Below are 15364 nucleotides of genomic sequence, written 5' to 3'. Positions count from 1 at the left end.
TATAATAATTTTATAGCAGTAACTGACAATTTTGATACAAAATGCTTTCAACTTATAATGAGAATATACCGCAGTCCCCCTTCTAAAAAAGGGATACGATGATCGAAATAATGAGGAATTATCTTTAAAATTATAGTGACAGGATATCTGAGAAGGACAGTGTCTGAAAAGCAAGTTCGAGAAGACCAATTAAAATGGACAAAATGCATCCCAATTTCATAGATCACTAAATTTTATATAAAATAATCTCAATAATAAATTACTTTTTCTGATTTAAGAACAGCAAAGAGAAGAAACATTTTCCCGCAAAATACATAATATTGCCCTACAGTAACAACATTTATAAGTAAAATTTACTTACAATACTGTGATAATCAACATTTACAGAACGTAAAAGCTGTTGAAAAGAATGAGACACTCCCCACTGGAACCGAAGCCCTGGAGTTTGCTCAACTTCATGTAATTTTTCCCACAATCTGCGACTGCAAAAGAATTTCAAAAGAGCTAATTATCACTAATAAGTGTAAAAGGAAAAAATTATTAATTTTATATGGTGGAAAGAAATTGCAAAATTTTATATTATAAAACAAAAAATATTCCAAAATTAAACACTGTAACCTTCCTTGAAATTCAATACACATTACAGTCAAAAGTCGTTAATCCGGACTCGTCGGGACTTCGGCGATTCCGGATTATAGATCATCAGTTTAAATATGGTAAGATGGCATGCAGAAATTACAAAATTAAAAATATGAAACCATAATTTATGAAATAAAGAACAATTATGATCTAAAAGGTATCAAAATTTACAAAAAGAAAAGCTTAATATTTATTTGTTTACTTTATTAAACATTTCTTTCAACGTAAGTTGTTTAAGTTGCTTCGTTTCATGTGATAATACTTTCTCTTTAATTCTATTAAACAGACATAATTTCTTGTTTAGTTACAAAGTTCCGCTGTTCAAGTCCTATAATTGCTGTGTCGAGAATACCGACTAATTTGTCAATCGAAATTTTTTTGTTTTCAATAACCTCTGTGTCTCTTTCTTTACTATCGGAAGCGAATTATAATGACGAGGAACTTGTTTTAAATCATATCAAAGACAGAGTACATCGAGACAAAATGCATTTAGTAAGGAATTATAAGCCAAATAAAATAAAAACATCTGCCCTGAAGATAAGGATAGTGCTGACAGATCAACTTCCAATTCATTGCATGCGGCGGCGTTCCCCCCGCCGAGCAGCATGAAATTGATAAACAGATTTCGGATTTCGAAACATACTTTCGCTTTAGATCCTTTACATATTAGAAAATATATAATGGAAATTCTATTTGATATAATCGAAAGTTCAAGCTCACTTTTATAAAATTGCTCTAACAGTCTGCAAAAAATAATAAGCCGGATCCAATTCGAAGATTAAGGAACAACGCAATCTGCAACATTAACTGAATTAGATAATTTTAGCTTAGCTTATACCGTCTGTTATACATTAAACGCGCATGCATAAACGTTTTATGCGCATGCGCACACGCATATTCGAAGCCGTAAAGGTCTTACGCTCACGCGTAAACGCCTATGTGCATGCGTCAGCGCGACGCATGCGCAGAAATTTTGTAGCTTTGAGGTCCGGATTATAGATCATTATGGATTATGGGTGTCCGAATTAACGACTTTTGACTGTACTACTCTTGTCAGAAAAGCAATTAGGCAACTAATTCCACAACTTTTATGTATAAAAACAAGCATTCTATTTGTAGCATAAAAAAGATGTATTATTTTCTTATTAATTCTGAAACGTACTTTTAAAATGCAAACAGTAATTTTATTTGGTTAATTAAGATGCTTTCTCTAATAACCTCTATTTACCAGGAATTCTGGCAAAGCCTATAAATAATTTAAGCATCTATTCACGAACATGCTTAGGGTTCAACACAAGATATGAACTAATATTAAACTCAAAAGGTAAAAGAAACACAACCTATAAATCATACCTTATGCAGGATTGAAATTAATGCTTTAATTTCGGATTGGCAATTAACGTCTGCTAACCATTATACTGTTTACAGCATTGGTTAATTAAAACATGCAAACTGATTTTAAATTGATTATATTATTGGAATATTCATACTGAAATATGCACATTTACAACAAATTCTGACATAAAATCGTACAGAATGCATATACAAAATAGACATACTATTTGGATAGTTACCATTCTTAGTTAAGCCCCCCAAAAATCTGCAGAAAGACTGTCAAATCCACAAAATCTAGATGCAGGAAAACATAAGTGAATTGGTTATTAAAAATTTCACCAGCTACAAATAGAATGAGAGTTTGAAATCCATTTCAAATACAGTTTCTTATTGAACAACATTGGATCCTATAAGATAAATAATTCAGTTATCCCCACCAAAGGAAAAAAATATTTCCACCATACTTGGCTTCTATCCCTTCATTCACTGTTTTTTGTCTGTGGGAGCTCTGGAAGTTCCCTCGTCAAAGATGGGAATGGTAATTAGATAATTGTTTTGCTATTCACCTGGCTACTTTCAGATAAAATTATAATTTTGCACTTTAGTGTTTTAAATTATTACAATTTCAACACATCAGAATATTTTTATGTCTTTCTCACATTTTAACAACCACTGTACAATTTTCCTTATTCTTAATATTCATTATCCAAAAATTTTGCTCGATAAGCATTGGACATGATAAGATTATTGCTGATATTGTTAATCTTTAGATAAATAATATGCCAGTGTACATATATACATTGGCCTAAAAATATTGGCAAGAAAAAAAAAAAAACTTTGGTATTTTCTTATCATCTACACCCCTAAAACATATTCATGAGACAATGAAATATGTTGCCTAAATAGTTATCTGGTAACCCTATACTGCCCTAAAGTATTTATATAGCAACCTACGTAAGGGTATAGCATATGCCTGTTTTGTTTGGTGTACAATGCCTAGGTTATGCATTCACTTAGCTTCACTTATCTGAACACAGTTACAGTTACATATAGGGATCAATTACAGTATCAACAAGTAATACAATGACCAGAATGAAATGTTGCCAAGCTTGACAACAAAAATTAGCAGCCAAAACCACTGCCAGCTTGACAATATCTCGTCATTATAGTGAGATGGCCATTTACTCAATGTTAAATAGATGTGCCCTTGTTTTCTTATTTTTCCAGCAAAGCTTCATTTCTCTTAAGCATTTCATGTCACATTACACAGAAAAATACAAAAATTTCACATATAATTTCACTACAACAGAATTTGTACACACTTCTGCACGTGGAAATTAAGGACTATCAATGAGAAAAAAGTTAAGGATTTATCAAGCCAATATGAACTGAATAAACTAAGCAATTATCAACACCTGAACTTCACTTTTGTAATACCACTTTTGTAAATTGTAATAATAAAATAAATCTGTAAGTAGGATACATTATTATTAAACATAGTATTTAATTATAAAACAAAATCAAGAATTTTCAAGTAACTAGCATTCAATTATGAAATTTCTTGAAGCATTTATATTTTACACTTATAATAATACTACATATTTTTAAAAAGATTAGTAGCTTTTTATTTAAATTTTACTAACAGGTATCTTTATATTGATTCTTTCTTTTCCATCTCATTTTGTCACATACTCACTCAGTCAAGAAGTGTATGCAAATTTTATGTCAAGTTACAGAAGCAGTGAAATAAAATAATAATCAGCATGACTCATAACAGAAGCTTGGCTGTTGCCACCACAATTGGTTGCTTAGAGACAGACAGCTGCTGATCAGAACATATGTAAATGCTTGACATTGGTAAGCATTGAAAGTTAATTGCGCTTAGTCTGACCCAGCTACAGTCAAAGCTTATGCAGATTTGCTGAAGCTGCAACCCAGTTTATACTATACAGGATTTAATATAAAGTTCCACTAAGTCATTAAAGCCCCAGAGATGATAGGTTGTTTTGTATTATTTTAAGTCTCATTAGCTGTAATACATTTTTATGTTAATTTTTATATTTTTACATTCTATACTGCATATACAATACAGATTAAGGAAAGGATATAACTCACCTTAACATGTAGAGATAACTTCTAAGGGTAAGCAGTTAGTTACAAATAATTAAATCACATCATTAAATACCCTTAGTTAAAGCAGTTCACATGGTTACAATTACAATATTTTTCTATTTCTAAAAATTCTCCATTAAAAAAGCACTAAGAACATTTTATAGCAGTTATAACTTATGATATTGATTCTGGTTAACTTGCATCAATTTCCTTCTCTTTAGCATCTTTTATAAGTTTATTTCCTTCAATAAACAAATCAATATTCCCACTAGTTCTCTGCTTCATCTTCTCATTCGTTAATGTTTCAGTAACGTACCCTTGAAGAATAATTTTCTCTCTTTATAAAACAAATTTTTTTTTATGAATTTCCTCATTTTAGAATTTTTCAGATTTAATTAAAGATTTCTGTTATTCTAAACAACTCCTAGTACTTAGAATGCATAGAAGAAGCTGCTAATTTTATTTCTTTAATTATATGAGTATTGATAATAAAGATGAAATGATATAACATCAAGACCAACACCGGAGCCAGTGTGGCATAATTTTCAGAATTTAGCAAAGCACCGAGCACCGAGCAACAAAATTTAGGGCAGACTCTAAAGTATGTATGGTGCATTGAGACATTATATGATGAATCTTGTAATTAACTGTCAGTTTTCAATTTCTTTGCTTTCTTTTATGATTGTATCTAGTAGAAAGATAAAACAATAAAGAGAAGATAAACATATTAAGTGAAAGACTTCTGGGATCAAAAGGAGAAAATTCAAATAATTTTCTTTTTACTATTCCTCCAAAAATTCTCTAAAAGATTAATAATTCATCACAAATTTCTAACAAAACACATCTATTACATGTTAATACCAGCACTTTCATCACATTTTTCTGGAAATTGTAGGTCTACAAAACTTGCTTTCAAAATAATAATCTATAAATCTTGCCTTCAGACTTTCTGAGGTGCAAGGTCTAAAATTCGAAAGAAAAATTATTCCTACCAACTCTGTAAGAGCAAAAAGCCAAAAGATTTTTGAAAAAAATATTCAGAAAAGTGAAGGGAAAAACAAATTTTCCAAGAGAAAACTAATACCCATTTAAATATTCTAAAACAATTTCATGGGAAAAAAACTCTTAACATGAAAAAAAAGACAAATGTAATTTATTTTCAAATAATTTTATTATTTGTTTCAGTATTTTTGTTTTTTCTAAGAAGTGTTCTGGAAACTGTGCTTTATAGTATTTATTATCTTGTTTATTTTACAGAATCAAAATATTTCGAAGTCATCAAAATGGAAAGTAGTGTCACCTTAAAACATGGCAGGAGAAAATAAAAATGTTTTATTTTAATTTTATTTCTTTAAAATAATTTTAATCTATTATCATTACTTTTATGATATTTATCAATGTTATTATATTTGAAGAAAAAAACTGACAAAACTTCGCAAATGACTGAATAAAAAATTTTGTATACAAATTGATTTTGAAATTGCCAAAATGCTGACAAGTCATCAAGTTTAGTGCTACATAATAAAAGGAATCATATCCCCAAAAGGGAAATGTTGTTTTTGATGCAATATTTTATGAAATCTTCATTCGCAAAAAAAGAATTAATACCATATGTTCACGTTTCAATCGAAGCAGGAGCTTGTGCTTCTAAAATTCGGGTATCTACCATTTATATTGAGAAGTAGAAAAAATTCAAATGTTAATACATAAAATATATATTTGTTAATGCATTGACGAAAAATATTCCTCCAAAATGTCAATTCACTTTCAAAACAGCAGTTGTAAAAAAACAGATAGAAATGCCAGATGAGTAAAATTAAAGACCATTTGCTGGTTCTGACTGAAATTAAGGACTGTTAAGAACCAAAAAATCTACGGACTTTTAAGGACCATACGAACCCTGTACAATTAAGACACAATAACATGCCTACAATTATTTACTTATACAAAATTCGTAATAATATGATTAACAAATCACAACCACCATCACAACTACTAAGCCTCATGATATTTTTCTTTTTTATTTGCAAGTAAGAAACATAAATATTTCTACTTAGACAGAACTTGGATAAGCTCTCAGCTTTTTTTTTTTTTTTTTTTTTTTTTTTTTTAAAGGAAATTAATGAAGAAACAATAAAAACACCTGATCAACACCCAGGAAATAACAAGCTGCAAATGAAGTAAAATATATACATGTACTAAGGATAAATAGTAATTTTTAATTTTAAAACTTCCGAGTTACCTATTTAATCTTTATTATTTTTTCGCATTAAAAATGTCATTTCTGTAGTATTTTTATTCAAATTTATTTTTGACTACAGATATTAAATTTTGAGTACTTTACTGTTACATACCACACATTTTCAGTGGAATATCAGTACATTTCTTGTCAACTTCCACAATTGTAATTGTATTTATCAGTTTTTAATATTAGAATGAGATAACACAGAATCAGAATATACCTCTCATATGTAATTATTCCAATCAACAACTGCATTACTATTTGAAGCTGTAGTTTGTGAAATTCAACATAGTTATCTCTTGATACCCTATTTAAATGAATCATATGACAGCAATAAAAGGAATGCAGGATCTGGCAAACTACATTTGTGTTAGGACACCTCCCCCCCCCCCAACATGACTGATGCTACCAATTCATGAGGTGGATATTTGAACACAATCTTTCTTTGCAAAAAGCAGCTTTTTTTTTTTTTTTTTTTTTTTTTTTTGAAGAAACAGGATAATCTCATGTTCATTTTTCAAAATCACAAAATTCATTGCGAGGGAGGGAAACTTATGATTAGGTAAAACACATGGTTGCACAATCAATAGTTATAGAAAACAAGAAAAAAGGCAAATCAAATTGTCAACGCCTGGCAACAAAAAAATACAAAAAGGATGGAGAGAACCATCTAGTGGTAGGACTTTAAAAAAGTATTTAAATTTTTTAATTTGTATTGATATTTAATTTTTTGCATATAATTTACTTCATGCTCATTTAGAAATGTGCAAACAAAATAATTAGATCACCAAATACTTTTTTTTATTGTATATGTTCCAAAAATTAAAAATACATAAATATAAATTAATAAACCAAATAAAATAAAAAAGCAAAACATTGAAAATAATGCATACTAAATAATACTAACAGAACTAAAACTATTTCGGACACAAGATCGTCTGCCTGTCTGTGATATTTTATTTCGCAACACACAGTTAGCATGCGCAGCTCGCATTTTGTTTTTGCATTCTTGTAAACGCTAACTGTAACTTTAATGCTTTGCCTTTTTGCTGCGTTGTGTTCTAAAGTTGAAATCGCTGAATAAAAGGTGAACTACAGTCCACTCGCAATGATGTATTCTTATGTTTATTAATTCAAATTTAAGATACCGCTACGCGACAAATACTAAAAGACCATACATACATGGCACAATAATCTTTTAAAGTAAAAAAAATACAGCCTTGCCAAGGAATAGTAACTTTGAATTTTCATTATTTTCTTAATATTTTTTTTTAATATTTATGAACTATACAAGCGATTTTTTTGTGGCAGCATAGAAAAGCATTTTCAAAAATAATTTAATTAGAATTGCAAAAATTGACATTTCTTCACAGCTATTTTAATAACATTAAACGACAAAAAAAATATCCTTTGAGACACAATGGAATTTAACTAGTTTGATATAAAATTATAAAGAAACATATAAAGAGGTATTTTCATAGCATTTTAATGAGGGACATTCAAAAGTTTATTAACGAATTGTTCATAATGTCTTTACTGCAAAAGTTCATTTATAAACAGTTCATGTTTCTGGAAATTATGTGATCAATCCTGTGCCCCTACTTTTAATATTCATAAGGCATCCTCAACAAAAGAGAACATGTCAGTGCAAAATTTTAAACTAAACAAATGTTTCCAATGACTTTTTTTAAGGAAAAACTTCAAGAATTCTTTTTGCTCCTGAAAGAGAAAGACTTATGTCTGATTGCTCAGAAAAGTGATAAGACTTATTCAAAATCTACATCAAACTAAGGTTGGTTTTTTTTTTGCCTTGGAAAATTTTATAATCTATTTTTATCTTATTTAGTGAATTAGCTCTCATTTAGAAAATTTAATTCAGTTTAAAAGATTTATTCTGTGATACTCTGATAATATGAACCAAATTGCTGATCACAATATGAGACATATTTTCCATGTTTTCAAATACTAATGGGTGGAACTTCGAAAATTTGATAACAGTATCCAAATGACAACATTAACTGCAATCACTTTAAGCGATGACTACTGTACTTTTAATGTGTTGATTTAACATTTTTAATATCTGTAAGCAGAAACTTGCAAAAATTTTTACTGATACCCATAGTTTCTATTTCAGAAGAAGGGAAAAGAACAATATTTAGAATTTCTATGTATTATATATTAAATATATATTCCTCACTCATGCTGGATGATTATCTAAAAAATAACCTTAAGAATATACCTCTTGTTACTTTGTTCCAAAATTTCAGATTCCACTTCATCTGATGTATCAGTATCATCCGACATATCAGGAACAGGGAAGATTGCATTTATTACAGTTGATATTTTATCAAAACTTCTTTCCTGCGACAAAATTCACAAATTTTAGCTATACTTATTTACAGTTATTTATAAAATTGTAACACATAAAATCTTACTTTCCTAGCTGAATATTTTTTCCGTACTTAATCTCATATATATATATATATATATATAACAAATATTCTCTACTCATATAAAGCTAATATGAAATTTAATTAAGAAATTTTAATTGCAAAAAAATAAAAATTAAAATTAAATTTATTATTGCGGCAAGCTAATTTACAATATAATTTAAATTCTAAGAGCATATGTAAATTAAGTGCACGTATCTAAAACCATGAAAAAATATACTATTCCAAAAATTTAAACTACATAAGTGAATAATTGTTGAGCAGGCAAGAGACAGACTTACCAAGGGAAAGTTGCCTCCAAACCTAACTCTTCAATTACTCAATTCGTGTTTCGTCATCCATATAGGTAAGGGTAGAAGTAAAATTCAAAACCAAATGTTGTGAATTAATAAAAAAGAAAATTAAACTAGTGGAATTTTGAGAAATAACAAGAAAATGACTAGAATTAAAGTTATTAAATGTCAATTAAGAGATTTTGATATAATTTTCCTTATCTTTGGCCAATATTTAGTTAACGTTTTGGTTAAAATTGTAACTTCAGTTTTAAATAATGCAGTCTAGTACAAAAAATTTCTTACAATAATTGTCTATTTTTTCAATTTGTAATTTTCTAATTCAAATTCATATTAAATTAATTCAATTAAAATCTTTATTCGAAATTTTAATTCTAATTTCACTAATCATTTTTTCATCTTTAGTAATTTGCAACATCCATTTTCACAAATAGTAGCAGTTCACAATTTTTACGTTTTTACACATTTTAACAATGCCTCAAAGTTCACAACATTTTTGCACACAAAACAAGCATTTTACATTTTACATTATTAAAGTTTACAGCATAAGTTTTACAATAGCTCTCACAGGTAGCAGCTTTACACTCTACTTTACACTGTAGTAGCACCCTCTATTTATACAGTTAGCAGTAACAAGCTACTCAACTTCACCTAGTTTAGCAAATGCTAGTCCTACTCAGGAATTCAAATATGTAGTTCTACGTAAGTTAAATTAAAACTTGCTATTTACTAGCCTTATTATTATTATTATTATTTACATTTTGACAGACTGTACACTGCTGGCCATCGTAAATGCAACACCCTGAAGGAAGCACGCAAATAACATGAAATTTACAACATACATCAGGTGGGACATGCAAATGATTAGAATTTCAGCGCACACACACATCACGCGCGCCTCTGGCGCCACTTCAAAGCGCTATTTAAAGCTTGGAGTTTTCGACGATTTCAAGTTCGGCAATTTTGTTTTTTCAAAAACACGATCAATTATGCCTCGTAGTAAACAGCGATCATCATTGTCAAGTATCCGAGTTCGACAGAGGAACTATAGTGGCCTACCGAGAGTATGGATTATCTTTCAGGGAAATCGGTTGTCGTGTTGGATGAAACCAAACAACTGTAATGCGGATATGTGACCGTTGGATGCAGGAGGGTACGACGGACCGACGTGTTCGATCACATCCACCTCAGTGAGCCACTTTATGTGATGACATGAACATCATGTGCATGGCAGTGACCGATCGCTCATTCACATCACGAACCATAGCCCAACACATTCAGTCTGTAACGCATCATTCAGTGTCTGCGCGTACCATGCAATGCTGTTTACAGCAGAGTAGTCTGTCCGCAAGACATCCATTGCTTCATCTACTAAACCTTGAGGCAGAACCACAGACATCTCTGCCGCCAAAGGTGCAATAAAAGGATGTAGACGGCAGAATGAAATGAAATTGTCTTTACTGACGAGTCACGCTTCTGTCTGCAACACCACGATGGTCGGATTCGAGTCTGGAGACACCGTGGAGAGAGGATGCTGAACAGCTGCGTTATGCACCGCCACATTGGTCCTGCACTGAGTATTATGGTATGGGGTGGTATTGGATATCACTCTCGCACTCTTCTAGTATGCATTGCTGGTACTTTAAAAAGCCAGCGCTACATCTCCAAGGTGTCGGAGCCAGTTGTCCTTCCTTACCTTCAGGGCTTGCCCACAGCCATATTTCAACAGGATAACGCGCGACCACACTTTGCATTGTCCAAGGGTTCTTCGTCAATCACCAGATTAAACTGCTTCCCTAGCCTGCTCGCTCTCCGGATCTTTCGCTGATAGAAAACATATGGTCCATGGTTGCTGAACGACTGACCCAGATTACATCCCAAGCTGCCACCCCAGATCAACTTTGGCAACGCGTGGAAGCTGCTTGGTCTGCCGTATCCCCAAGAACACATCCAAAGTCTCTTTGAATCAATGCCGAGGTGTGTCGCAGTGGTGATCTCCAACAACGAGAGCTACTCTGGCTACTGATTCTGTAAGGAACCACACTTCACAGAAGTCTATAAATTTAATCATTTGATACTTGGTCAACATGTTATTTTAAACTACTAAATAAATTTTGTTGTGATATCTCTTGTCTTTCTTGGTGTTGCAATTTGGGTGGCCAGCAGTGTATATAGTGTATTTTAAGTTTACAAGCATAATTCGTGTTGGGAAAGTTTCCAATAGGCAAGAGTTTCTAAATTACTTTGGTTTTCTAAAAAAATGGGTTTTCTACTCTCAATTGACATTTAATTAGTTTTATTTCCCGTCATTTTCTTGCTATTTCTCAAAATTCCACTAGTTTAAATTTCTTTTTTAGTAATTCACAACATTTGGTTTTACTTTTGGTTTTGAATTTTACTTTTACCCTTGCCTATATGGATGACAAAACATGAATTGAGTAATTGAAGAGTTAGGTTTGGACGCAACTTTCTCTTGTCGCTTGCTTGCTCAACAATTATTCACTTATGTAATTTAATTTTTTGGAATAGTATATTTTTTCATGGTTTTAGATACGTGCACTTAATTTAGATACGCTCTTAGAATTTAAATGACATTGTAAATTAGTTTGCAGCAATAATAAATATTTTTTTTTCAATTAAAATTTCTTAATTAAATTTTATATTAGCTTCATACGAATAGAGAATATTTGTTACATTCAAATTTCATTCCTTGCAGCAATGCCGCAAGAGAAATATTTAAATTAAATTAAACTTTACTATATTCTTGTGAAACAATGTATATATATATACAGTCAAAAGTCGTTAATCCGGACTCGTCGAGACTTCGGCGATTCCGGATTATCGATTTTTCCGGATCATAGATCATCAGTTAAAATCTGGTAAGATGGCATGCAGAAATTACAAAATTAAAAATATGAAACCGTAATTTATGAAATAAACAACAATTATGATCTAAAGGGTATCAAAATTTACAAAAAGAAAAAGCTTAATATTAATTTGTTTACTTTATTAAACATTTCTTTCAATGTAAGTTGCTTCGTTTCATGTGATAATACATTCTCTTTAATTCTATTAAACAGACATAATTTCTTGTTTAGTTACAAAGTTCCGCTGTTCAAGTCCTATAATTGCTGTGTTGAGAATACCAACTAATTTGTCAATCGAAATGTTTTCGTTTTCAATAACCTCTGGGTCACTTTCTTCACTATCGGAAGCGAATTATGATGACGAGGAATTTGATTTAAATCATATCAAAGACGGAGTACATCGAGATGAAATACAGTCAAAAGTCGTTAATCCGGACTCGTCGGGACTTCGGCCATTCCGGATTATCGATTTTTCCGGATTATAGATCATCAGTTTAAATCTGGTAAAATGGTATGCAGAAATTATAAAATTAAAAATATGAAACCGTAATTTACGAAATAAAGAACAATTATGATCTAAAGGGTATCAAAATTTACAAAAAAAAAAAAAAAAAAAAAAAAAGAAGAAGAAGAAGAAGAAGAAGAAGAAAGAAAGAAAAAAAAAAAGCTTAATATTTATTTGTTTACTTTATTAAACATTTCTTGCAATGTAAGTTGTTTAAGTTGCTTCGTTTTTTATGTGATAATACATTCTCTTTAATTCCATAAACAGACATAATTTCTTGTTTAGTTACAAAGTTCCGCTGTTCAAGTCCTATAATTGCCGTGTCGAAAATACCGACTAATTTGTCAATCGAAATTTTTTCGTTTTCAATAACCTCTGTCACTTTCTTCGCTACCGGAAGCGAATTATAATGACGAGGCATTCGATTTAAATCATATCAAAGACTGAGTACATCGAGAGGCAATACCACATTTAGTAAGCAATTATAAGCCAAATAAAATAAAAACATCTGCCCTTAAGATAAGGATAGTGTTGACAGATCAACTTCCAATTCATTGCACTCCACGGTGTTAAAGATAAACAAAGTTTAGATAAACAAAAGTTTAGATAAACAAAGGATATGCCCTTATCCATTTTTTGCAGCAATTCCACTTTTTGTTTAATGGACTCTGAAAGATACTTTCGCTTTGTATATCCTTTACATATTAGTAAATATATATCGGAAATTCTATTCGAAATAATCGAAAGTTCAAGCTTACTTTTATAAAATTGCTGTAACAGTCTGCAAAAAATAATAAGCCGGATCCAATTCGAAGATTAAGGAACAACGCAATCTGCAACATTAAGTGAAATAGATAATTAGATAATTTTAGCTTAGCTTATCCCGTCCGTTATACATTAAAGGCGCATTCGTAAACGTATTTTGCGCAAGCGCACACGCAAATTCGCAGTAGTAAAGGTCTTACGCGCATGCGTCAACGCGACGCATGCGCATAAAGTTTGTAGCTTTGAGGTCCGTATTATACATCATTCCGGATTATGGGTGTCCGAATTAACGACTTTTGACTGTACTACACTTAGTAAGGAATTATAAGCCAAATAAAATTAAAACATCTGCCCTGAAGATAAGAATAGTGCTGACAGATCAACTTCCAATCCGCGGTGTGAAATTGATAAACAGATTTCGGATTTCGAAACATACTTTCGCTTTGTAGATACAAATTACATAGTAGTAAATATATATCCGAAATTCTATTTGACATAATCGAAAGTTCAAGCTTACTTTTATGAAATTGCTCTAACAGTCCGAAAAAAATAATAAGCCGGATCCAATTCGAAGATTAATGAATAATGCAATCTGCAACATTAACTGAATTAGATAATGTTAGCTTAGCTTATACCGTCCGTTACACATTAAACGCGCATGCGCACAAACATATTTGCAGCCGTAAAGGTCTTACGCGCACTCGTAAACGCGACGCATGCGCAGAAAGTTTGTAGCTTCGAGGTCCGGATTATAGATCATTCCGGATTATGGATGTATATATATATACACTCTGTCCTTCAAAAGTTAAGGAACAGCATGTTTTTCAAAGCTCACTGTTTCAAAATCATTAGTAACATTTAAATCCACAGTTTATATGCATGATAGTAATGAAATTTAAGAAAATATATATAGAAAAAAAAAAAAAAAAAAAAAAAAAAAAAAGGGCCTACCACCTTTATTTTATAGAAATGAATACTTTGTATTTGAGTTGGAGAAAAAATGCAAAAATTTTATATTTTGTTTACTAGTGTTGATCTTCAATTGTTATTAGCAATTTCGTCAAGGAGCAATTAGCAATTTCGCCAGGAGGAACCCATTTCCCTGATGTTGAGTGGCGGGCGATGGGATGGATGGAAATGGGGATGCCACAAGCTGACGCTGCTAGATGTCTCAATATCTCTTACAGCGTAGTCCACTGATTATGGAATCAGTTTGAATACAAGGATTCTGTGTCTAGAATGCATGCTCCAGGCAGACCTAGAGTTACAACACCTGCGGAAGACCACTATTTAGCTCCCTGAAGAAGGAGTAATATTACTGTCCCTCAGCTCATGGCAAGTCATTTAGTGACAACAGGAACAGAATCTCGGCTACTGCAGTGCGCAGACGCTTGCACAATACAGGTCTGTATGCAAGACAACCAGTTGATTGTGTCCCCTTGACTCGGGAACACAGAGGTGCCTGTTTATGTTGGGCAAGAGAACACCACAACCAGTCAACAATGTGTGTCTGTTCTCTTCATTGACAAATCCAGGTTCACATTGGAGAATGATTCAGATCATCAGCTGATCTGAAGTTCACTTCTTTAGAGACCGTCAAACAGCTTACAAATACACCTAATGTTTTTTTTTTTTTTTTTTTTTTTTTTTTTTTAAGAAATTTTCCAGCTGCTAAAGAAATGGTAAAATGTCATAGAACAAAATGGTGCTTATGTTATTCAATAGTTTCCGTATGGTCTGTTCCTTATGTTCATTTGTATCATCAAATTTCCAGGTGACCCAATGTATAATTTTATGGTATTTAAAAAAAAAAAAAGAGAGGCCGTGTTATGAGCCATCAAACCTCAAAAATAGACTTTTTCCAAAAGGTTTCTACAACTTTGTTTACTAATGAACAATGCCTAAAATTATAAAGATTTCAACTTTGTCTTGGCTTTTATCAAAAGCCTTGATCACTCTTGATAATTTAAAAGCAAAAATTCAAAAACAAGATAAAGTTTACCTATAAAATTACACAAAAATAGTAAATAGTTAGTATGAATCAAAGTAATAATAAATAACATACATTATTTTAATTATTATAATACAACAGGATTAAATAACATTTCTGCTACTTTTATTTCTTGAAAGTTCTTTACTCTAACAGAAAATCTTGA

General features: G+C 31.2%; 1 protein-coding gene across 1 annotated transcript in view; it reads right to left on the bottom strand.

Annotated features, from left to right (window-relative positions):
• The window catches only part of Afti (aftiphilin), a 74927-nt gene that overhangs the window by 42816 nt on the left and 16747 nt on the right, over window positions 1–15364 (bottom strand). The window contains exons 3-4 of the mRNA XM_035356143.2: window positions 8568–8689; window positions 362–482 (exon numbers count right to left, since the gene is read on the bottom strand). Coding sequence (XP_035212034.2) covers window positions 362–482; window positions 8568–8689 — 243 coding nt within the window. The remainder of the gene's footprint in view (window positions 1–361; window positions 483–8567; window positions 8690–15364) is intronic.

Source organism: Stegodyphus dumicola, chromosome 2 (genome assembly GCF_044657685.1).
Source record: "Stegodyphus dumicola isolate Sdum_Otavi_A_Nest chromosome 2, ASM4465768v1".
NCBI lineage: Eukaryota > Metazoa > Arthropoda > Arachnida > Araneae > Eresidae > Stegodyphus > Stegodyphus dumicola.
The sequence above is the reverse complement of the archived record's forward strand: the minus strand, read 5'-3'. Positions and strand labels throughout refer to the sequence as shown.